Below are 23,202 nucleotides of genomic sequence, written 5' to 3'. Positions count from 1 at the left end.
ATCATACCCATTTATTTCCTCACAGTCCTCATACCTAACAGGACGGGGCATTTATTGGTGGTGGAGATGGGACTACATTGAAGTGGCTTCTAATTAAAAAGTCCTTGTTCTGCATTCCCAGCAGAGTTCCCGTTAGCCGGTAATTACCGGACAATGACCGGTAAAATATGCTGAAGTCCGGCAAATCTAAATCTCTCCGGTCAAAATGTCCGGTCAAAATAATTTTCCCTTAGCGCAATACCGCATCAGTTGCGCCACTTATGTGACAGACAAGAATAGTATGTGACAGACAAAAGAGTATGTGACAGACAAAAATTGTCAATTCTAATGTCTAACACTTAATGTGGAGAAAGAGATGTCCTGTATGGGTTGATTGTGCGTTGATCTGTTGGTAATGCCTCGGGGTTCCGGTGGGCATGTAAACAAATGCATAATGCTGCGCTATACTTTGTGGCCTCATCCGGTTGCATAGCGACGCTTATTGTTTAGGTGTCTTTTAACAAGCAGGTAGTCATATCATTAGCTAGAACTAGCTAGATCTGATCGATATGGACATAAATGCGAGTAAAGTCTAATCTGACAGGAGAGAGAGATCGGCTGCTGCTGACGAGTCGACACGCAGCTCTGCATGATCCCCTGCAGCGGCGAGCAGAGCAAAACACACTTCAGGTTAGAAAATCACACGTAGCTATTTTAATTACCTCTCAAACTACCTAAACTAGTTATAGATATGTTTAGTTTTACTGTCGGGTCACTCATTACTGGATCCGCGAGCTGCATGATACTGACGGGCTGTCAGGAGAAGGAGAGAGCGCTCCGTTTATTATTCCCGCGTTTTTGTAAATTACTGTACACTTTTGAATAATGTAGTTAATCTACTATAATTAGTTTGTTTAATGTCGAATCATATCAATTTGTTTTAAAGCTCAATAAATAACAAAGAAGACCTTTAACCGGCACTTATCTAATTTTGTCCGGAAGATTTCAACTTTAACGGACATGTTGACCGGCAAAAAAATATTCTAACGGGAACTCTGATTCCCAGTACTCATCGTTCTCCTCGTCAATAACCAAAGGGAACCTGTTGTTTGCAGACAGCTGTTTCTCAGCATCAGGGCAAGACTGTCCGCTGTAATGATTTCCTAATTATGGTTATGGAGGAGGAGGTTATAAAGATGACACTATAGCACAGCTGCTCTGCCTTAAAGTGTCAGGATGTTTATTACCAGGATGAGTCTCGGAGTGAACCCTGGTTGTCTGGAAACTGATATATAACCCGGGTTGGGAAGGTCACTTTAAAAATGTAATCCGTTACAGCTACTAGTTATCTTTAAAAAAAAAAAAAAACTACTGATGAACGCAATCCAAAATGCAATGCCATTAAATACAAGAATAAAGAAATATCATTAAGATGTTTTTTACTTAAGATATTTAGTAACAAAAATGTGTCCACTACTCAGAGATGTTATCAATCAGCATATTCAGGCAGTAGCCACATACATGTGTCAAACTCAAGGCCCGGGGGCCAAATCAGGCCCTTGGTGGATTTAATTTCGGCCCACAGAATAATTTCTAATTACTATTAGATCTGGCCCTCCGGTATATTGCACGCCCAAACATTGATGAACTTGCACCCAAGATGAGATGCCAAGTATCTGGCTTGAACTAGCATCACAGAGCAGCACACTGAGTTTACATGGATGTTTCCTTCTACACTTTTGTTCTTTTGCGAAAACAGGGCGTGTTTGTTTTTTTCTTTGAGGGAAATAGTTTTTTTGAAGCTGTTGTTGGCCTGTGGAGAAATGTAATCATAAGAAATGGCTCTGGAAAAGCTGCAGATAGAGCCATAAGAAATGAATGCAACTGATTATTTAATGTTTAATGTTGTTTTTATAGGCAATAATTTAAGCTTTGTTAGTTCCATGTTTAATATGTGCAATAAGTTCTGCAATAAACATTGAACCAGTCCGGCCCTCGACTAGTACCCATTTTTAAATCTTGGCCCACTGTGTATTTGAGTTTGACCCCCCTGCTATACACCATCAATGAAACACATGAGCACATACTACAGTTTAAAAAAGCAGAAATAAAATTTGAGCTGACATAAAATGTTCCGTTTTAGTTTAATACACACAGTTAAGCTCACACACACTACTTTATGAACATATAGGTTCACCTGCTGACTTAAAAACAGATCAAATTAACCAAAGAAACTGTGAAACCATAAAGCAGATTCAGGCAGCAGCGTTTAGATTCACACTTAAAATATTATCCTACAGAACAGTACAGCTTACAGAGAAGAGATAACATCTGATCCTTTTAAAACAAACACTATATGCTATTTTTTAGTCTTTTACTAACATTGTAATCCGGCTAGTAATCCCAAATGTTGGAGAAATGTACCAGAAATCAGATTTTTTTTAGGTAACTGTAAGTGAATTACCTTTTTTTTCTATCCTAAGTAATGTCGTTACATGTAATCCATTATTCCCCAAACCTGGTTATCATCATCCTGTAAAAATGTCTGTCTACAGCAACGTCTGTGTTTAATGGCAAAACAGCAAAGATTCCAAGAAGAGTCATAAAAAGAAATCACAGACAGCCATAACAATAACGGCAGACACGTGAATGATATGTAGAAAATCATAAAATGTGTTGCTGATTTATCCAAACCTCTGCATTCCACGGGAAAGATGAGCGACATAAAGATGCTATCTATACCCTCAGCAGACCAGGGTGCTAGCATCAGGCTGTGTAATTAAGGCGGAGGAAATTGGCGTTCCCAAATGGATCACCATAGAACGGCAATTTGTTTCCAACTGCGCCGAATTATCCTGTTAAATGGTGGACTGCCTCCAAAAGCTGAATTTGGGAGTCAGCACGTTTTGGGAAGACAAGATCTACGACGAGGAAGAGTGCTTTGTTTTACTTGGCCTGCAGCCTCCCAGACAAATAATGTTGTAAAAATAACGTTAATAATTTTGCTCTGTGGGAATTCAAATCAAAACAAAGCTTTATTACCTTAAACAAATGAAACTATTGGACAGACTTAACCCAAATATGACAACGTTTTGAATTGGGGAGTATTACCCTTAGGACATTTGGTTTTTAAAGCTAAGTAGAATTATAGCGTCTGTTGAGACTCATCATTTAAAAAGACTAACTTTTAACCTCCACGGTTATTTGAGGTCAATCGCAGCATTGACCAATAGCCATGTGTTTATGTCGGGCCATAAAGCTGTTTGACCTCTGACCTTCATGAGAGCTGCCAGATGAAGATCTTCCGCAGCGATACACTCCTAACAGAGCACGTAAAAACAACAATAAAACTGTCCCTGATTATTCAGATCGCAAAGTGTCTCAGTAGCTGCCTTTAAACTTCTAACAAATAAAAAAAGCCACCATCCCACTCATAAATCCCTTCTGAGGAAAGCTGAGAATCACCAAGTGTGACGAGGACTTGGGTCCAGCTCCAACTCTAATTTATCACTTCACTTTCTAGCGCCATTCCTGTCCCTAAGGAAGCATGACTTCATAGCCAAAGCACTGACTCTGCAGGAGATCAGGTCAGAGACTGCTTTTCCTCCCCCTAACCCTCCCATCCTGCATGCCCTTCCTCTCAGGGTCGTCCTCACTTATTGCTCGAACAGATTTCACCCCACTGCCAGCTGATATGTTAGTTTGCAGGGTTTCTTGTCTGTGTGTTAGTACAAGAGCGTCTGTACATCTGCATGTCTGTCAGTGTGTGTGAGAAGTAAATGTGTGTTAGCGGGCTTGAAGGAATGTGAGCATGTGTAGAGGGTCTGGCCGACTCAACCGACACATTGCACGCCACTTAATACACACATCCACACACACTTTGCATGTCCCCAAAGTAGGGCTTGACGACATTGTTTTCTGCATGTCCGAGACATATTAACTTAATATTTAAACCCTGCACACACTGCTCTAATCTCTCTAAGACAAACCTGATTTCACACACTCTTGGATGTGCAGTAAAACACCTCACTCCGCTCCAAACACACACACACACATTTTCTGAGTGGTCTGTAACGAAGCCCAGCAGACAGAGGCTCGGCAGCCAGGCTTTAATCCTGAGAAACCCTGTGACCTGCCGACGTTAGAGCAGGCCAGACACTGTACACACTAATATTACACTGGCTACAGTACCGCTGGATCTCGTGAGACAAGGGTGGAACCATTACATTTGGGAAAGAGCCGAGCAATCCGATGAGTCTGGAACGAAACGGCTCAGTGTAACAGGCAGAACCGTTTCATTATTAGTTGTGGCGAGGACTGCGAGTCAAGAATATTTTCAATTAGTCTGCCATTTATTTTCTGGGTTTATGGATTAACCTTAAAATGTCAGAAAATTACCAAAACGTTACTTTCTCAAAGTCAAGGGGAGATGTCTTAATATGTCTTCTCTTGTCAGCTTTAAACCCAAAGATATTCACTTTTATATGATATAAACTGAAAAAAAACAAGAAATCTTAAAGGTCCCATGTCATGCTTTTCTGGTTATTACCCGTCCCCTTGTGTGTTATGAAGGTTTTTCTGCATGTAAACGGTCTGCAGAGTCACAAACCCTCAAAGTACACCCTGTAGCGAGTAAAACTCTAACACAGAAAAGACCTGTCTATGCTGCCTCAGAACGCCTCGTTAGAGATTTCTCTTTTTCCATTGTTTTCTTCTTGGGTATAGTGACGTATTTGGGTATAGTGACGTAACATAATGTTGAGTCCGCGGAGCTGTTACGTTTGGACCAATCCGCGGACTTCCTCACACACACACACTCGGCGGGACGTTGCGAGGCTCGCTGCTGCGAGGAGCGGGACACTGTGAGCTGGCTCACTGGTGTGGGGTCGGCGAGACAGCGAAACACCGCGGAACTCAGCCTGAGCACACACACAAACTCCCAGCCAGGCTGCGGGTGTGTGTGTGTTTCGGGCTGGGTTTCGCTGTGTCTCGCTGTCTCGCAGACGGCCACTGGGCTCACAGGGAGGTGGGGGGGAGCTCCAACAAGCCGTTTAGGACAGAGAGTGAATACACATACTATACAGAGATGCTGTATGAGAAACCAATGTGAGTTTGGAAAATTGCACAACATAAATCTATTTTAGTATACCTCAACAATGGAATTATGATCAGTAGAAATGGCCATGACATGGGACCTTTAACATTTGAGAGGCCATTTTTGAATGAGAAATGACTTTACGATTATTGTAATGCAAATTGATGAGTAAATATCGAAGCAGCTATAGTTTGGACCTTTCATCTAATAGTCCAAGTGAACTTTCCCCCAGATCTAGGGATCTTTTGAGAAACTGGACTGCACAGACAGGGTCTAATCTAATTTATCAGGATTATTTTACTCCCCAAAAGTCCCTGACTCAGGCGTACTACTTTCCAGTTTAGGAACTTTGCAGTGGAACATTTCTGTTTGTTGGAGTACTCACAATTCGGCTTCACTTGCCATTTCTTAAAAATCTGCATCAGAGAGCAATTGGCAGGGTGCTTTGACACTGGCAAATGCAAGTATAAAACATCCAGTTCTTTTCCATTCAACGCAAAATGATTTGTCTAATCTTGGTGGGAGGAAACATAGACAATTGGACGAGTAGTTCCTTGGACCAAACCCCGGCTTAATATCATCAAATGTCTTGTGTTGTCCAACTAACACTCAGAGATATTGCAAATATTAGGTTTACAATCACAAGACACAGAGAAAAGGCACATACAACTTTAGAAGCTGGAACAAGGGACGGTTTGCTTTCTTAGTTCAATAATGACCCTGAAAAGCTGCTGCAGATCAACTAATCAAGTAATGGAATACATATACAGCATTTTTTAGGTTGGTTGATGTGTGTGATTGCTTCCTATTCGAGGACGTTTCAGTTAGTGTGATCGATGAATAGTTACTGACCTCCTCCTCCTGCTCCACAGCTGGAAGAGAGCTGGCCGCTCGAGCAGGTACACATGTTGGGTCTGGAGCAGAAACCATCACCACAGGAATTCCTGCAAATGGCTGGAGAGAGGAGACGAGAATTTAATAGATTCATTTATTTTTGTGTCCTCAGCCACTACACAAAAAGCCGTGTTTCCATTCAATAATCAAGCGACTTTTAACCAACTTTTGCAATGTCGCCAAATAAAAATAAATGCAAATTAGGCCTGTTTCCATCAACTGAGTGGTGCGGACAACCAAACAAGTTTAATTATCTTCAAGAGAAAATGGAAAGAGTATGAGGACTCAGTTGGTATTAGCCATTATTTTGTACGATATTGGAATACTCAAGGAAGACGTCAAAAACAGAAACAGTTAATCAGTCATGTGAGTTACATTTTAGAAACCTCAACATTAGATTAAGCAAATTAGCGAGCATAAAAAACATTTCCCGACAATTTAGGACGTTTGATAGAATTTTCAAGTTTTTATACAGCTTTTTCTAATGGAATAAAAACAAGTGATTGGAAACATGGCTAATGACACAAACAGCATTATCCAACCCTTTTATGTGATTTATTTTTTCTACTATGCTTTGTAATAAAGAGGATTTAAGGATGGATGAACTTACGGACGATACACTGGTTTCCTCCTGGAAGAGTCTTCCAGCCGGGGCAGCAGTACGAGTGGAAGCGAGAGCCACAAACATTGGGCCTGACGGAGACACAAAGAAACAAAGAACACACAAATTCAATACCCAGACCTCCCAAACATATTTGGGTAAAAGCCCTAAACAAATACACGGTAGAGTTACTTTCTGAGCTGCATGGCCTTGGCTTTTAAGTAAACAAAACAAACTTTGATATGAAGCCTCCTCAAGAGATGGATGGAGGGGAAAGGAAATGCGAGGGGCCTATCATATGAGGAGCAGCATTTGACTTTTTATTCACGGATGGATTTAAGGACAGGATGTATAAAATCCTCCTTTCCCCCAAATTCCACGCCTGTTCTCTGTAAAATATCCAAATGCAGCATTCCCATACTGGAGCTTGCAGTGGCCCTTGACCCTGTTTCACAGATGTAAGACTCATCATAGCTTATGAAGCGCTTGATTAGCATGACAGGTTAGCCACAAGGATTTCCTCTGAGAAGATGGTTAAACCACATCTAGCAATGACACACACACACACACACACACACACACACACACACACACACACACACACACACACACACACACACACACACACACACACACACACACACACACACACACACACACACACACACACACACACACACACACACACACACACACACACACACACACACACACACACACACACACACACACACACACACACACACACACAGCTGCCTGACCAACGAATGCCCAGTTTTTATCTACCGTGAATAATTACACGACTACTTTTAACCAGGTTTATTTAGGAACAGAGGAAAAGTCCCAACATGCTCCAATCCCAAAGCAAAAATCCACATAATATAAGGAAGTGTGTGTGACTCAGCGCTGCATGAAGCCGTTTAACAAGCTGAAGGGATTCCAACTGTGTGGTGATAATAATGATACCCTTAGTGACCTTTCAAAGCGCATAATGGCGGCTGTGGTCCTCTGTGTGTTGGTGGTTACTTGTTTGCATTTGCCCATGGCAGGACTGAGATTTGAGGGACCGCAACTTTGGATAAAGTCTGATCCAGATGCTCATGGTAAAGTCGTTTGCAACAGGAATCATGGAAATAACTTATGACAGTTTAAAGTGATGCTAGATTACCCTGTGTGTTTTTAAAATGATGAAGAACTAGAAAGGCAACTATTTATCAAGCCTTTACAAGGATATATGGTTTATTTGAAAGAGACAGTGCTTATTTATAAAATGGTGGGAATAAGGGCAGTGTTAGCTAGTTAGCTCTTTTCTGTTGTCCCCTAAAAGCTCAAAATACAATAAACTAACACTCTTTAACTTCATATTCCCTATTTTATAACACAAGAAGACTTTTCCTCAAGAAGTATATTGACTTTTAGTCTAAAGTTAGACATTTTCTATGAAGCAAGAGAGCTAGAGGAATGAGTACTAAAGTAAGTGCAAGTGAGTTAGCATTTTAGCATTTCCTGTTTCTGGGTTTTGGGGTCAGTGTTTCTTTTATTTAATGGGGGCCTGAAATGAAATCTCTGGGTAGCACAAGCTAGAGACATCTACAGTTTTGTTCTATGACATAAAATATGTTAATGTGTAAAAGACGAATCATAAGAAGTGTCTATAAAACCTCATCATGGCTAACATTAGCCGCCTTTAGCTTAGCGACGGTGACGTTAACTTACTTCTGGCAAGTCTATTTGTAGTGTGAATTTGTGAAACTGAACAAAACTTGTAAGGATCATAAACTGCTGCTTTCCAAATATTATTTTTTATCTTCTGTTATACTCCAAAATCCCAAAGCCATTGTGTTTTTATCGGGGGAACGAGTGTAATGTTAACGTGAGACAATACGTCATCCCTGTAGCACTTTATTAGACCCTCCATGCCTATAAGATTCCCTCATCATTCAAACTCCATGTTTCCTGTTTATAACACAGACTGTCCGTCAAACATTTGAAGTCTGAACCCTAACATAGGAGACATCATCTGAGTTATTATTTCAGACTCTGCAAAGCTCCCTCCAGAGCCGCGTTAGACATTTTTACAACTGTTTTCACAGCCTCACTACAACTAAACTGACATAAAGAGCAAACAGGCTGCAAGAGAAAGTCTGAGCTTTAAGTTGAATTTGCAGCCCAAAGAAGGAGATTTAGAGAAGGATTCTTAGCCCTAATGAACTTCTCAAGTTCTGTGTGAAACCGATGACCTTCCTCTCCTCCTCAGCAGACGTATCGACAGAAACCCCGGGGCTGTCACCAGGGAGATGACAGCTGGGCTTTGAATCTCTGATGGATGGAGAGCAGAGCTCACTTCCAATCACATTACCAGATGGCACCGAGAGACAGAGGGACGCACAAACAGGTGGGCAAGTAGACAGCAGATATTTACACAGGTAGGGTTTAAAAATAAAACAGGAAGACAGGACTCTTTGGGAGATCCACAGAAGGTTTGTTTTAGAAAGTGTGAAGAGCGTTATGGTTGCTAAACTTAAAGTGGACCTATCATGCTATATTTGAAACATATATTGTAGGGCCATACCTATACAAAACATGTCTGTGAAGTTTTTTTCAAAATACCAAACAGATCCCCCATTGTAGCCATGCCTCATACTCAGAGATGGGGTCGTTACTAAAAAAAATAATATATTACATATTACATATTACTTTTAAAAAAAGTAATATATTACACTACTTCGTTACTCTCTACATAAAGTAACTCGTTACTTTACTCGTTACTTTACTCGTTACTTTACTCGCAGGGCCGGCCCGCCCCTCCCTACAGGCAGATCACGCAGACTGCTAAAGTTTCAAATGTTCTCTTTAGTTCAGTTTCCATTGTCGCATAAGACTGATCCAGATAGCTCTGACTATGGCTGTCCTCTGTCTCCTGCTATCTGTATTTTGCGCAGTATATCTCTGAACGATGCGATGGTGATTCCACTGTGCAAATGGGCAACATTTTCTCTACTATGAAGGATGCTCCAAGCCTGTCCATCTCTGCTTTGGTTACCGGTCCTCCAAATTCTAATTTGTGCTGCGGCGGCGGCGCACTCACAACATCCTCACTCTGGGTTCGGGGGTCCTTAGCTATTAGCTTCACCTTAGCATGTGTTCTTTGCAGGTGTTTGTTGAGGTTTGACGTGGTGTTTGCAGCAGTGTATAACAGCTTCTGGCCTGGACACAGTTTGCACCTCACCGTCACATTCCTGTCTATTCTTCGGACGAACTCAAAATAATGGGCATACCTCCACCCCTCGAAAGTTATCGCTGACTCTGCCATGTTTATGCAGCACTGCCCGTGGAGATGTGGACGTGCAAGTCGCGCAGATTACGTAACGCGTTACACCCAACTCTGCTCATACTGCTCAAACCCCTCTTTTGCAGCCCTGTTAGAGAAACAAGGATCTTGGGTCCTTAGCTTGAAAAAAAGAAAAAAAGAGGAGGCGGAGCTAATGCCTGATCAGAATTCTACCGGAGATAAAGTTAAATTCTGCTGTGATAAAACGCCATCCTGTTCTAAACCACATCAAGGATTATTTCTGAAACAGTATGGAGCTCAAATGCTTTTTCTCTTGCGGGTTTATCACAAGGTGAGTTCTTTTTTTATTTCCTGCTTTTTTAAACACGTGCTCTCCAGTACAGGTTAGCTCTGAGTGTTAGCGAGGCTTGCTAATGTAAACAAAGACGAGATTACGTCCAAAACACGTCAGGCATTGTTTCTGATAGCAACTTTCTGTGGGTCCGCTACCGATTTGACGTCACAACGGATGGAATCTGTATCCGCTCGTTGTACACCCGTTTTTAAAAGATTTGGGTACGGAGGAAAAGAGAGAGGGTTTTATTTTCTGATGCTGCGTGAGTTCCCCGACGCACCGAGGACACATATTCATGTATAAAAGACATCACAAAGTGCATTTTGCATTATAGGTCCCCTTTAAAAACAGAGTGAAGGAGAAGAGTGTGGCGATGCAACCAATAGTCATCTTATCTTACAGTCGATTGAGAGAAAAGTATTACATCCCCTTTCCTGTACTGTGTTATATAGGTTTGTGCGCATGTTAAGTCTGCAGTCTACCTTTTGAACATAGTGACATCACCATGTAACACTTGAGCTTCTATTGGATAGTGCTCCAATCCATTTTACGTGATAGGCTAAGGGGTGGGACATCTTGAAGCGGTTGATCAATCACAACAGAGCCGGCCAGCTAACCAATCAGAGCAGACTGGGCTCTGGTTTCAGACAGAGGGTGAAAAGAGGTGGTATGAGAAAAATAAAGAGCTTTTTGAACCTTAAAGTCCCAGTAGAGACACTAAATCATATGAAATCATCATATATACTCATATGAAACTGAAAATGAGTCAGTGTGTCTGCTTTGGCAGAGTGGGGGGTGTGGGGGGGGGGGGGGGGGGGGTGGCATTGGGATATATTTTGAAACACTGAGTATAATAGGGCCTCAAGTCGGAGTCCTAAACAAGTATAAGATTGTTGGCAGTGTTAGGACACTTACAGTAAATAACTAAATATTATGTGTAAAGACATGGATGGTATAAGGGGGATGGGACGGTGGGAAAAGAAACAGGGGATCAGTGGGAGGGAAAACAAAAGAAGTTTATGTTGAGAAGAGGAGGAAGCAGGAAAAAGGAGTGGGGAGAGGAGATATGGAAACCAAAAAAGAGAGAGCAGCAAACGCAAGAAGAGGCCAGACCCTTAGTGGGGGTTGAATTTCTGGGGCAAAAACTGAGCTCCGAGAAAAACTTGAGAAATGCATGGAGCGGCATTCCAGCACTTAATGAGCAGTGAACCCTACGTCTTCCCCGATCTATTTCTCCATGAAGCGTTGCAGATTTTCCACTGTTACAGACCGAGGGGATGTTAATATATGAAGGATTATAGGGGTTTGACCCTGAGGTGCTCTGGTTTATTATTCTTCCTCCCTCTCTTTCTCTCAGCCTTTCCTCCAGGTCAACGCCTGGTCTCAGAGAGGAGGCTTTAGAGGATGAACTGAAGTAAAACAGAATGAAAGACAGCCATAAAAAAAAATGAGTTGAAGCCCCAGGGGTTTTCCTCAATATATGAAATGTCCCACTGTTCTCAGGGCTCAATCTAAAGGAGATTAACTCTTCTCTGGCCATGTCGCCGCCTTTGAAGCTGCCTCCCGGCCCGTGGATCGCTCGTTAACTGCCATTAATAGTAATAAAAGGAAAATGGCTGCCACCTCATCCAAGGGGAAATATGAAGAATGAGAGCCAAAAGGAAAGTGGAGTCATACTTCAAAGGGGGGGAGGGGAATAGGATTTAGGGACATGAAGCACGCCAAATAACCACGTAAGGTATCAACATTTGCATTACTTTGTAGTTGATAGAGGGCATCTAATAGAAACTGTTTGATAAATTAAGGATTCAGTAATTCTTTTGACGGTTGTTGATATTTAGCCAGGAAGATCAATATGTCTCGTTGACATTTTTTAGACAGAACAATGAATCAACTAATCATAAATAACAAACGGCATTTGCATTATTTATGAAAATAAAAGCTAATTTGAGCTCCCTGCTTTGAGAAATGGCAAGTGAGCATTTGTTGAAGAGTATTGAGTTTTTCTGTGGATTTCATTTTTTCGAATGTGAGACTTTGCTGCTACTCTTTGTCATATAACATAGTTAACTAAATATCTTTACGTTTTGGACTATTGTAGACATAAGGACGGCAACATGAACATGTCGCATTATAATAGCTAAGGAGCTCAAATTGGTTCTGGTGTAAAGCAATACGTTTTGGTGGTTTCTTCAGGGTTTTTTCCCAAACATTAACAACATTTGCAGCCATAAAAGTCAACAAGTCCTGCAGCTGTAGTCTGAGGTCCTCTTGCCATGCAGGAATCCACAGGGGTCAAAGCTCAGGACAGTTTAGATCAAACTGCCACCGATGACCTTCGAGGAAGGGCAGCATCGGGCAGGCATGGAAAACGACGTCATCTCTCCATAAACACTGAGCAGGAGTTCACAGTTGCTGCAGGTCCGTGTGTGTGTGTGTGTGTGTGGTCACAGGTCATAAGCCTGGTATCTGACCCTTCTCTGGAAAACGTTACGTAATGCAGCCTGTAGCAACACCTGGGTCTGTAGCTATCAGATCAGAGTGGGGACGATCAGGGAATGTACAGAAACTACAGATGATGGCTCTTACACACCAATCAGAGGTGAGGTTCACTAACAACAATAAACACTTTAAAGGGTTGTTTTCAAAGGGTTAAACAAGCATTTATGGGAACATGTATGTGAAGGATACAGGCCTCACAACCAACCACACATCCTAAAGGTTATGCTTTTTGTTTAACATCATACATACACAGACACATTTTTTTAAACAACTTTATTTTACTAGATTGATTGCACACAATCTTGTTTAAAATAGTGATTGTTAATTGTGTGGTGTGGTACTCCTATTGTCAGTGTGTTGCAGCTCACCTTGCTCCTGGCAAAAGGCTGAACTGATTAACAGCACCTGCCTATAGATGCATAGCCTAATTGGACTGTGCCATTCCCCTAAAACCTTGAGGGGTGTTTAAAGAGGTGACTTAATCTAAGCCTCCCATCTTTAGAGTCTTCTCTCCACTGCACTCAACAATGGACTGGCCAGCATTGGTATAAACTCCTGCAGTGTGGAGAGGAAGGCTGGGTGCTCTTGGGAAGAAGAGCTCTCATTTTGGTGAAGTTTTTGTTTATTAATTAATGAATGGCGGGGTGTGGCGCAGTGGGTTGTGCGTATGTGTTCGGATCAGGGGGTCACAGGTTCAAACCCCACTGCAGTCGGCATGTCGTTGTGTCCCTGAGACACTTCACCCCAAATTGCTCCTGTGGGGATTGTCCACAGTATTGAGTATGTAAGTCGCTTTGGATAAAAGCGTCTAACAAGTAACATGTAATGTATGTAATGAATGCTAGATTGTATCTGTTTATATTATAAGGAATTAAAAAATGTTTCATCCTAATTTATTTTGTTGCCCATCCTAAAAACTGTATATGTATTTTGGGTAAATATGAAATCCTATTTGTTCCTCCTCTACCTGCATTCCTAGTTTTTGCGTACCCTGGTCCTTCACAATGAACAAAAGTGTTAAGGCAATATTTTAAAATCCCAATTTATATCGTTTTAGAGTGACTGTCTTTTGACATTTAAAGACCTTGAACTTTAAGAAACTAGGATGGACATTTTTCCATATGTGTTACTTTATATGCCAAATGATGAATAGACAATAGAAAAATAATCAGCAGACTAATCACTAGTATACATAATTGTTGGTTGCATGAGTGACAGATGGCTGGCAGTCTAACAGAAACTTACAGTAAATTACTAAATATTCTCATGGTGTGTGTTTATCATATAGCACAATAACTGTAACGTTGGTCAACCACGCAAACCCCAGTGAGAAATATATGTTTATAGTTTGTTATATCATGTGTCATGCAATAAGCTCATGCAATGCCTTTACATGCAAGAGCAATATGTTTGTTTATTGGTTGGATCTCAATGTGGCCAATCAAATGTGGTGAGTAAACTGATATTACAGCACGTTATTAACACACCACACGCCAATCAGCTGTCCCAGATAATCCAGTCTTTACAGCTCAGTCTTAGCCTGCATGTACAGTAGGCAAAAATGCAGACACATAAAAAACCTGAAATGGAACCTAATGCACATAAAACAGAAAGGGAAACTGGCAACTCATCACAAAAAGTCATAAATCCTTCCTTTTGAGGGTGTTTTTTTCCTCCCTTTGTCCTCATATACTTTAAAGGTGGCTAGGGTTAGGGTTTGATCTGTCACATCCATTGTCTTAAAATTAAACAAGACAGATTGTGTATAGAGGACCCCATCCAATGCCATCCGGGTGGTACTGATGTTATCCTGAAAGGGACTTCAGTGTCTGAAAGTAATTCTCTGCTTTGGGGCTGATTGTCTGCCAAGTTATCCAGAGCTGAGTAAAGCTGGGCCAAGCTGGGCTCAGTTAATAAGGTTGGTGGTTTCAGGAGAAGAAGAAAAAGAAAAAGAGAACTTGGCTGGATTGTTAACTCGAGCATACAAAAGATCTTGTTAAACTAAAAGCATTCAACTTTTACTTTGTGGTAGGGATGCATAATTAATCGAAGTTTCATTGAAAAGGCATTATGGGCAATTTTTGGTAAAGACAAATATGTGAGAATGTGAAGCTGCAGAGAAGTCCCGACCAACAAGAGGTATTATACAGACTTAAAAATAATCCTTGTTTGGTACAGTTCCTCAGAGTAATCCCACCATGTGTAAAAGTTGTGAAAAATGGAGACAAACAACTTCTATCTTGGACGACACAAGGTGTGTGTGGTTAATTTACCAGCTATAAAACTCACAAGGAAAAGCAGCATTGGAAACTTGCAACCTAGTAACACAACATTGTAAGTGTGTAACCTCTCATCAAGGTAATTGCTAGTGTTTAATCCAAAGACCATGGCAAATGATGTCCTTAGAGTCCTCTACACCAGGATCATTTGAATATATTTATCAAAGATATGTGGAATAATGTTGCGAAAAGGATCATCCATGTAATATTGCGAAACATATTGCATTATCAGCCAAAACAATCGCAATTAGTTATTTTTTCCAAATCGTACTGCCAAATCGCCCTGACATTATTTGGGCCTAAAAAAACTTTTTGCTGTTGACTTAAAGGGGACCTATCATGCAAAATGCACTTTTGTACGTCTTTTATACATGAATATGTGTCCCCGGTGTTCCAGGGAACTCACCAAGTGTCAGAAAACACAACCCTCTCTATTTTCCTCCATACCCAAATCTCTAAAAACGGGGCTGCAACGGATCTGATCAAAACTGATCCAGATTTGAACATTCCTCTGACATCAGGACGGTGGAGCTGACCTATCAGGGGAATGAGAGGTTGCCGTGGCATGGTAACAGCATGGTAACACGACGCTCGTAACTCGGCCCCCTCCTTTGCAGGGGGGCGTGGTCAGCTGCAGCGCATGCAAAGACAGGGTGGAGGAGAGCAAAATAGAGCGAAATGAGGCATGGCTAAAATGCATGATCTGTTTGGTATTTTGAAAAAGAAAACGTATAAATATACCTTATATAGGTATGGCCCTACAATATATTATTCAAATATAGCATGATAGGTCCACTTTAAATTTGGAAAGAGACGTCTGAAACTCAGCAGATACACAAGATGAACACTTGAATAGCCATTATTTAAACCAATGGGCCTAAAAGTCGCAAAAATTCGCTAAAAGTCGAATCCAGAGTTATTTTCCCTCGTCAAATCATCTGGCTGAGCCGAGATTGGCCGTGACCGAGCACATTGGAGTCAGGGCTTCAAAGAAATTAAAGTGTGCATGCTTTAAGTTGATGCAGAAGATTGCTACAAGATCCTGGAAAGATCTGTTTTTTTTTTCTAAAGAGTCAGGCCGTTTTGGCTTCACTACTGAGCAAGTTTTCTAGAAATGAATGGGGACCTGCCTCCCACGCTGTATCCAGTTCTCTTTAAACATCCAGGGTGCAGCCCTAGTTTGTAGGGCTTTCAAAATGTAAGAGTCCTGCCTCAAGCTTTTCTTCCTTTTCTATCTTTGTTTTTAGCCGTTAGAATGTAACAGAATGTTATGAATGAGAATATAGGGAGAAGTGACCTGTGGTGTTACACATTAAATACACAACGTCTAATCCTCCTTGTTGACGTGGGAGAAATCTAACGCCAATTCAGCAAGGAGCCAAGAGGAAGACACGCCCCTCATGGATGCAACCAATGAGAAGAGGACTACTGAATGATATATATTAGAATGTACAGGGAGACGCGGTCTCTCTCTTCTCCTGCTCACAGCTGTGAACACTTTTTGTTAGATCCACTACAACGCTACTTTATTAAATATTCTTTAAACTTCCTGAGACGTCACCTTGTCTCCTTTTCTTTAAAATACTCCTAGACTTTGAACAAAAGAACATTTACACCAACCATACATTCAATCGCCCTTCATGAAACCCAGGCCAGCACTGCAGCTCCAGGTCGGATCAGATACCGCCCTGGAGTGGACCGGTGCCAGGCTGCAGTGTGCGGAGGGAGCCAATAAATCAGAGTCAGCCAGCATCAGAGCCAGAGCCACCAGAGACAGAGCAGGGGATATGGAGCTCCAGCCAGTAAATAAACACTGCACCAGCAGCCCAAGGCCAGCGTAATGACCATCATTAACCTCAGCTCCCTCCATCTCCCACACAGAGGAGCTGAGAAGCCCACACTGAGGCTCTGATAGTCCACTGTGATCCCTGCAGCTCTTACATAAAAGCATTATCATGTAGAACAAGCCTTGCTGTTAGCACGGATTATAGTTTGATGGGTTAAGGGCTGCAACTAACCCTAACCCTAACCCTAATTTCATACCTGGGCGATTTACAAAGTTTGACTACTTTCCTAACAAATAACTACTCACACACACACACACACAAACACACACGCACGCACGCACGCACACACACACACATACAGATTGGTAGGTCAGTGTTAACTATTCCTAACCAGGAAACCTTGAACCCCAACCCTAACCTTAATTTCAAACCTGGGTGATTAATAAAGTATGATTTATTTGCCTTTTAACAATTGGTTTCTAGATTCATCGTTTAGACGTCATCATATTTTGTTTCAATTTAAGAATAATGAACAATTAATGATAGAGAAACATACTTGCTAAAGCATTATTTACATTGGCCATCTGTGTTTAAATATTACAATTACATAAGCCAAGAGTTATTTGCAAACTAGTGGACATCTTGAACAAGGTATTTTCTAAGAGTGAAACATGTTCATCCCAGTCTTCAAATTACTTGTATTATTAGCCCAAAACCCAAATATACTCACTTTAATGTGACATAAACCAGAGAAAAGCAGGAAATCTTCACAAATTAGAGGCTATTAACGGCCATTTCTGACATTTTTGCTTGAAAAACCACTTTAGTGATTCATCTATTATCAAAATAGTTTCTGTTTTCTATCAATAGACCAATCGTTGCAGCTCTAGTCGGGGTGAATGAGTTGTAGTAACTGTAACACAGCCAGTGTAAGAAACATTTGGCTCTGATTACACAAAGCCAAACACTTTCTCATCGTGTGATTTCTTCACCCGATGGCTTCTGTCCAGCTCTCAGATGAATAATGCTCACTTGCTGATGACTAATTTTAACCGAATCCAGATTAACTGTGATCTTTTTCAGGCAACGATACTCAAACAGTAACTGAAAATAAAACCAACACATTACAGCCATTTGGTTTGGCCTGCCATCATGGGAGGTTTCGGGCATAATTCAAGTGACAGTTACCAGGCAACACCTAGAAAACCCATGAAAATAATCAAACATTTTATAAAATAACATACTCATTCTGGCCTGAAGCCCAACATCCAAACAGAGTTTTTTTTAATCCTTAACATACCCTATATTTCAGAGATATTGTGTCACCTATCACCTATTTACTACAGAACTATCACAACAACAGCATTTCATTCCTTACACGCCACTGTTTCCAGAACTTAACAATGTAGTGGAAAAAGTCTGCAGGCTTTTTGTTGCAAGTTCTCAGGAAATCACACTCAACTTGAGGGAAATAATGTGCTATTGTGCAAGGTCTCGCTGGCTGCTCACTGGACAAACCGTGAATGTGAGATATTGTTCAGACGGGTTCAATGCCAATAAACTCATTCATGGTTCAATGAACACACAAAATGACTCATGGTGGCTGTACAATAGACTTTAGTGAAGAAAATGTTAAGGCACCACCGAGTTTTTATAAAATGTCCCCCTCTAAATATGTCTTGAGGGAGGATTTTCTTTGGACAAATGCCTTCTATATTAACCACAAATGAGTGACAAGGCAGACAAATGTATTTCTTTTAAGCAGTGGGGGTTCTCACTGAGTATGTTTTTAGAGAAAACACCATTTCTGGGACTGTGTTGCTTTACCCTGCACTATTAATAAGACATAACTGAAAACCCTTTTACTTGATATATGTCTCTTTATCTCTCTTATCCAATCTCCTCTTCATCTCATCTGTCATTTCCTCATGTGCTCTCTTTCTGTAATACTTCTCCTGCTCTGTGTTATCCTCTCTGCTGCTTTGTCACCTACAGCAGTGAAACAAATGCCCCTTTTCATACCCCCCTTGGGTGATACGAATACCTCATTTCCTGTGGCTTGGCACCGGGGGGAACCATAAGCTGGGACAGATGGGAGTCTGATTGGAATAACTGATGCAGACACTGAAAAACGGGCCCCAACAAAACATCCTTTGTTTTTCAAGAAGTGGCGAAATATACAGTGAAAACTCTCTCCTGCGCCGACTAACATCCCATACCCAGAGTCATGGTGTTTGGGTAACAAAGTGGGGAGTGGAGGAGGGGGCTGAAGCTTGGGAGAGGTGATCCCTGGAGGTAATTTTACAAATGAACAACACCTTAAAAGGGGCCCTATTCTGCTCATTTTCAGGTTCATATTTGTATGTAGTGTCTCTACTTTAAAGAGTCCTCTCCTGCTGATGTTCAGGTGTATATCAGTATGTAGTGTCTCTACATGTCTCCATGCTTTAATGTTCAAAAAGCTCTTTATTTTTCTCATACTGCCTGTGCTGCAGCACCTCTTTTCACCCTCTGTCTGAAACCAGAGCCCAGTCTGCTCTGATTGGTTAGCTGGCCCGGCTCTGTTGTGATTGGTCAGCCGCTTAGAGATGTCCCGCCCCTTAGCCTATCACGTACAATGTGTTGGAGCGCTAGCCAATAGAAGCGCACGTGTTACGAAGTGGTGTCACAGACAAAGGAGTTTCGGGGAGGGGGCCAACTTTAGGATTTAAGCCTTTGCAGACCATTTACATGCACACAAGCCTTTATAACACACTACAGGGAAGGGAAATCATAATAAGGCCTCTTTTACAACTTGCTCATGTATGATCATATGTACACACACAACATTTTTCTGCCTTAACCTTCAACACCAGGGCCTAAAATCTCCCCTCCTTCAGTCCTTTCTCCAGCTTTACTAATACACTGGAATTTGGGTCATGCTTTTCACTGATCATCCACTCATGAGATGTAAAGGAGGCTGTTTTCTCTTCCTTCCTTTCCCATGAAAAGGTCAATTTGCTGTAAATACACTGGGAGATTTCAATGTGGCCTGTTAAGGTCGAACATGTGCTGTTTTTGGGAAAACAATGTGGTAGTATTCAGCAGCATAATTTGGTATAAGTCGGGCTTGGCCCCAGCCCAGAAAGCACAGCAGTTGAAAGAAAGCTGCCAGAAAAAGAAGGGAGGCAGAGGAAAGACATTGATATTTTGAACTTCCTCCAGATACTGTTGCGAATGCTCCCAGTTGTGTATGCAAAAGCAAACTATGCACTATTCTTCTTTTTAGTACCTGATTTTATGAATGATAAAAATGCCAAGGAGAATCATTCTTGCCTTTGGCCATCAAACACTTCAACTCCTTATTCAAAAACTGGACTTCACCATCAAGAAAAACGTTTTTTAAACCGTGCAATTCAGTGTTAATATATTTAAAAATATTGTTTTAATTGTTCTTGTTAAAATAAATGGTTTGTTCTGATGAAGCTGAATACTAGTATAGTATAATAAGAATTAATCCAAACTCTGTTATGCGTCTCATTTGGGATTCGTCCCACACACACAGAGATGGCGGTCCTTACCCTCTCAGAGTCTCCTGGCCGCGGCGTCTGACCCGCTGCACCTCTCTCTGGTCCTCGGTGCCGGTGAAGCGGCTCGCTTGGTACTGTCCTGTCCCGGGAGTTTCACCCCAACACAAGTGGAACGACCCGACACACATGGCCGCCCATCCCAGCAGCACCTGGGCCAGCTTCCCTGATGCCATCGGTCCGTCTGGCTATCCCTCCAAAACGCAGATACCTCCCTGTTACCTCGCACTCTCTCTGGCTCTCCGTTCACCGTGTGGACCCAGGCTGAGGAGTCTAGACCTGGATCTAGATCAGAAGTCCTGGTGTGTACTCCAGAGCAGGGGCTAGACAGAGGAAGAGAGAAGATAGGAGATTAGAAACACCTTAAAGGTCGCCTATTATACTGTTTTTCATCAATATATTATAGTTCTCAGATATATACAAACATGTCTCTGAAGTGTTTGGCTCCAAACACCAAACAGATCATTGCAGCATCCCATAATCCCCTCTGTTTCAGCCCTGTTTCAAAAGTGCTGATTCTCTGTCTGTTACTTTGGATGAAAATAAGGAGCCCCTCCCCACGCCCCTCTGAGAGATATTTGGTTAAAAATAACACAATGGTGCTCTAGGAGGAGATTCAGGTGATAAGGTGGGGGGGGGTTACCTTGGTTGGTGATTGGCTAATGGTTACACAAGCCAAAACATCCTTATGACTAGGGCTGTGCGATTATGGCAAAAATCATAATCACGATTATTTTGGTCAATAATTGATATCACGATTATTAAATACGATTATTCATTGACTTTGAAAACATCCATTTATTGAACTTTTAAATACAAATAATAATTTGAACAGTATCTTTTTAACTGTTGATTTCCCTGAGCGTATAATTCAACTGAAAAACCAATACAAAAATATCAAAATAATAAATACCAATAAACAAGATCAACAAATATTTTGCACTTCAACAAGCTACTAAACATATATAAATATGATAAATACAAATACATTTGATCAAATATGTTGCAGTGCACTGTCACAACCTAGCAAAGCAAAATAATCGTTTTTTTCGATTATGTTGTTTTCGTAATTGTGGCAGGCCAAAATCGTAATTGCGATTAAAATACGATTAATTGCACAGTCCTACTTATGACATCATAAAGTGGCCAAAATCTGATCAGCTCATTTTCAGACAGGTTTTTATATAAATGGATCAGGACGAAAAGAGAGCAAATATTTTTTCCTGAAACGTTCAGAGTCTCTTTACACAGAGGGGACACATGTTGATGTAGAAGAGACATGAAGAAGTGAATTTTGCATAATAGGTCAACTTTAAAATACAGAGAGACTCATCAAAGGAGGTCAAAAAGTGGTTCAGCTCATCGATATTTTTTATTTAGTCTGAGATGTTCATATGAGGATATGGATCGATCCACTGACCCTCTGATTGATAGACACCCATTTACTCTCCGAGCCACAGCTGACTGGTGTCCTAAATTATTCTAAAAAAACGTTTCCAACTAGGATATGTCATGTGAACGACCCCTTGAGTCACAACAACTACTTTCCAAAGTTGGCCAAGCTTTTGGTACACATTTCAGATCCGATCTGATCCGTCTCCTCTGTGTTTTGTTGTCACAGAAAAACCGGAGATATTCTGATAAATAAAATAAGCCTACAACACATTTTCTTTGAAGTTTCCATGTTGTTTCCATATTTCGAGGCTCCATTCATTTTGCAAAGCCTGGAAGATGATTAAATCCTTTCGTATGAGTTCACATGATCTTTTAAGTCATATGGTTTGTTGTTGTTTTAATTTAATTATGTTGGTTATACTGTACACATGACCTCTATTGCACGTCCATCCGTCCTGGAATCTCCATTTATTTCATATCCTCCTAAAGGCTCTCCTAAAGGGGTTTCTTTCAAGCTTTTTGGCTGAGCTGGTAGCTAGTTTCTATGCATTTTCCTTCACATGATTTCTGTGTGGTATAAATAGTTTAAGTTGACAGGTGGCTTACTGGTTATTGTAACAAAAGTATAATCGACCTGTCCACATATCTGCAGAGTTATCCCCTTTATCCCTGGTTGGGAATCATTGATCTTACAAATCATTTTTAACCATAGGATACAGCTTCAACCATTCTCATACATTTCCCGAGCTTTGAAAAATCTGTGAACAAGACATCTTGCAATTCTGTTTTGAAATGGTTTCCAAAGGAATTATCCAATGATTTGATTTCTCTGTTTGTGACAAGCTCGGTGGTTATTTTGAGAAAAGAGAAAACATATGAGTTGTGGGGTGAATAAAGAAGAGCATGCAAGGAAATCGTAGAAACACGTTAAATCCTGAGTTCCAACAATCTGTTTTCACTATAGAGCACTTCAAAGCCGTCCCATAAGTGGTTTATCACTGCACAGACACCACATACTGTATGTAGTGACTACACTACACAGAGAGAAGTCGTAAAGTGATTACACAGACATGTTCAATGTCAGAGACCCGGAGCTGTTGAATATGTTATGTTTTTTTTACATTAAAAGAGATGTGAATGCAAATAAAAATCATCTCAACTCCCAAAAGCTGTGTTAAACTGAAACATGTCTACATAGTGAGTTGTTTTTGGCCTCTTTGGGCCTCTGAAAAACATATTTAATACAAGAAAAAAGGGGGAAAAGCTCTCATCTCATAGGTGCAAACTGTTACCACGGGCCATAAAGAGGCATTGCTTGCATTTAAAGGGTCAGAAGCCAAAAATGTTGGGGATGTTGGGGATCACTGCCCTAGAGCACATGTCAAACTCAAGGCCCGGGGGCCAAATCAGGCCCTTGGTGGATTTAATTTTGGCCCGCAGGATCATTTTTAATTACTATTAGATCTGGCCCGCCGGTA

The 23,202-nt window shown here is 41.1% G+C and overlaps 2 protein-coding genes across 2 annotated transcripts in view; one reads left to right on the top strand and one right to left on the bottom strand.

The window, feature by feature from the left end:
- The window catches only part of LOC117496148 (NLR family CARD domain-containing protein 3-like), a gene marked incomplete at its 3' end in the record, with an annotated part of 682,747 nt that overhangs the window by 549,208 nt on the left and 110,337 nt on the right, over positions 1-23,202 (top strand). The gene's annotated exons all lie outside the window — the stretch shown is intronic.
- Positions 1-23,202, bottom strand: part of fbn2b (fibrillin 2b) — a 109,264-nt gene that overhangs the window by 83,943 nt on the left and 2,119 nt on the right. The window contains 3 exon segments of the mRNA XM_034147073.1: positions 5,927-6,028; positions 6,579-6,661; positions 20,324-20,652. Coding sequence (XP_034002964.1) covers positions 5,927-6,028; positions 6,579-6,661; positions 20,324-20,505 — 367 coding nt within the window. The 5' untranslated portion in view covers positions 20,506-20,652.

The sequence above is a fragment of the Trematomus bernacchii genome, unplaced genomic scaffold (genome assembly GCF_902827165.1).
Source record: "Trematomus bernacchii unplaced genomic scaffold, fTreBer1.1, whole genome shotgun sequence".
NCBI classification, from domain to species: domain Eukaryota; kingdom Metazoa; phylum Chordata; class Actinopteri; order Perciformes; family Nototheniidae; genus Trematomus; species Trematomus bernacchii.
The sequence above is the reverse complement of the archived record's forward strand: the minus strand, read 5'-3'. Positions and strand labels throughout refer to the sequence as shown.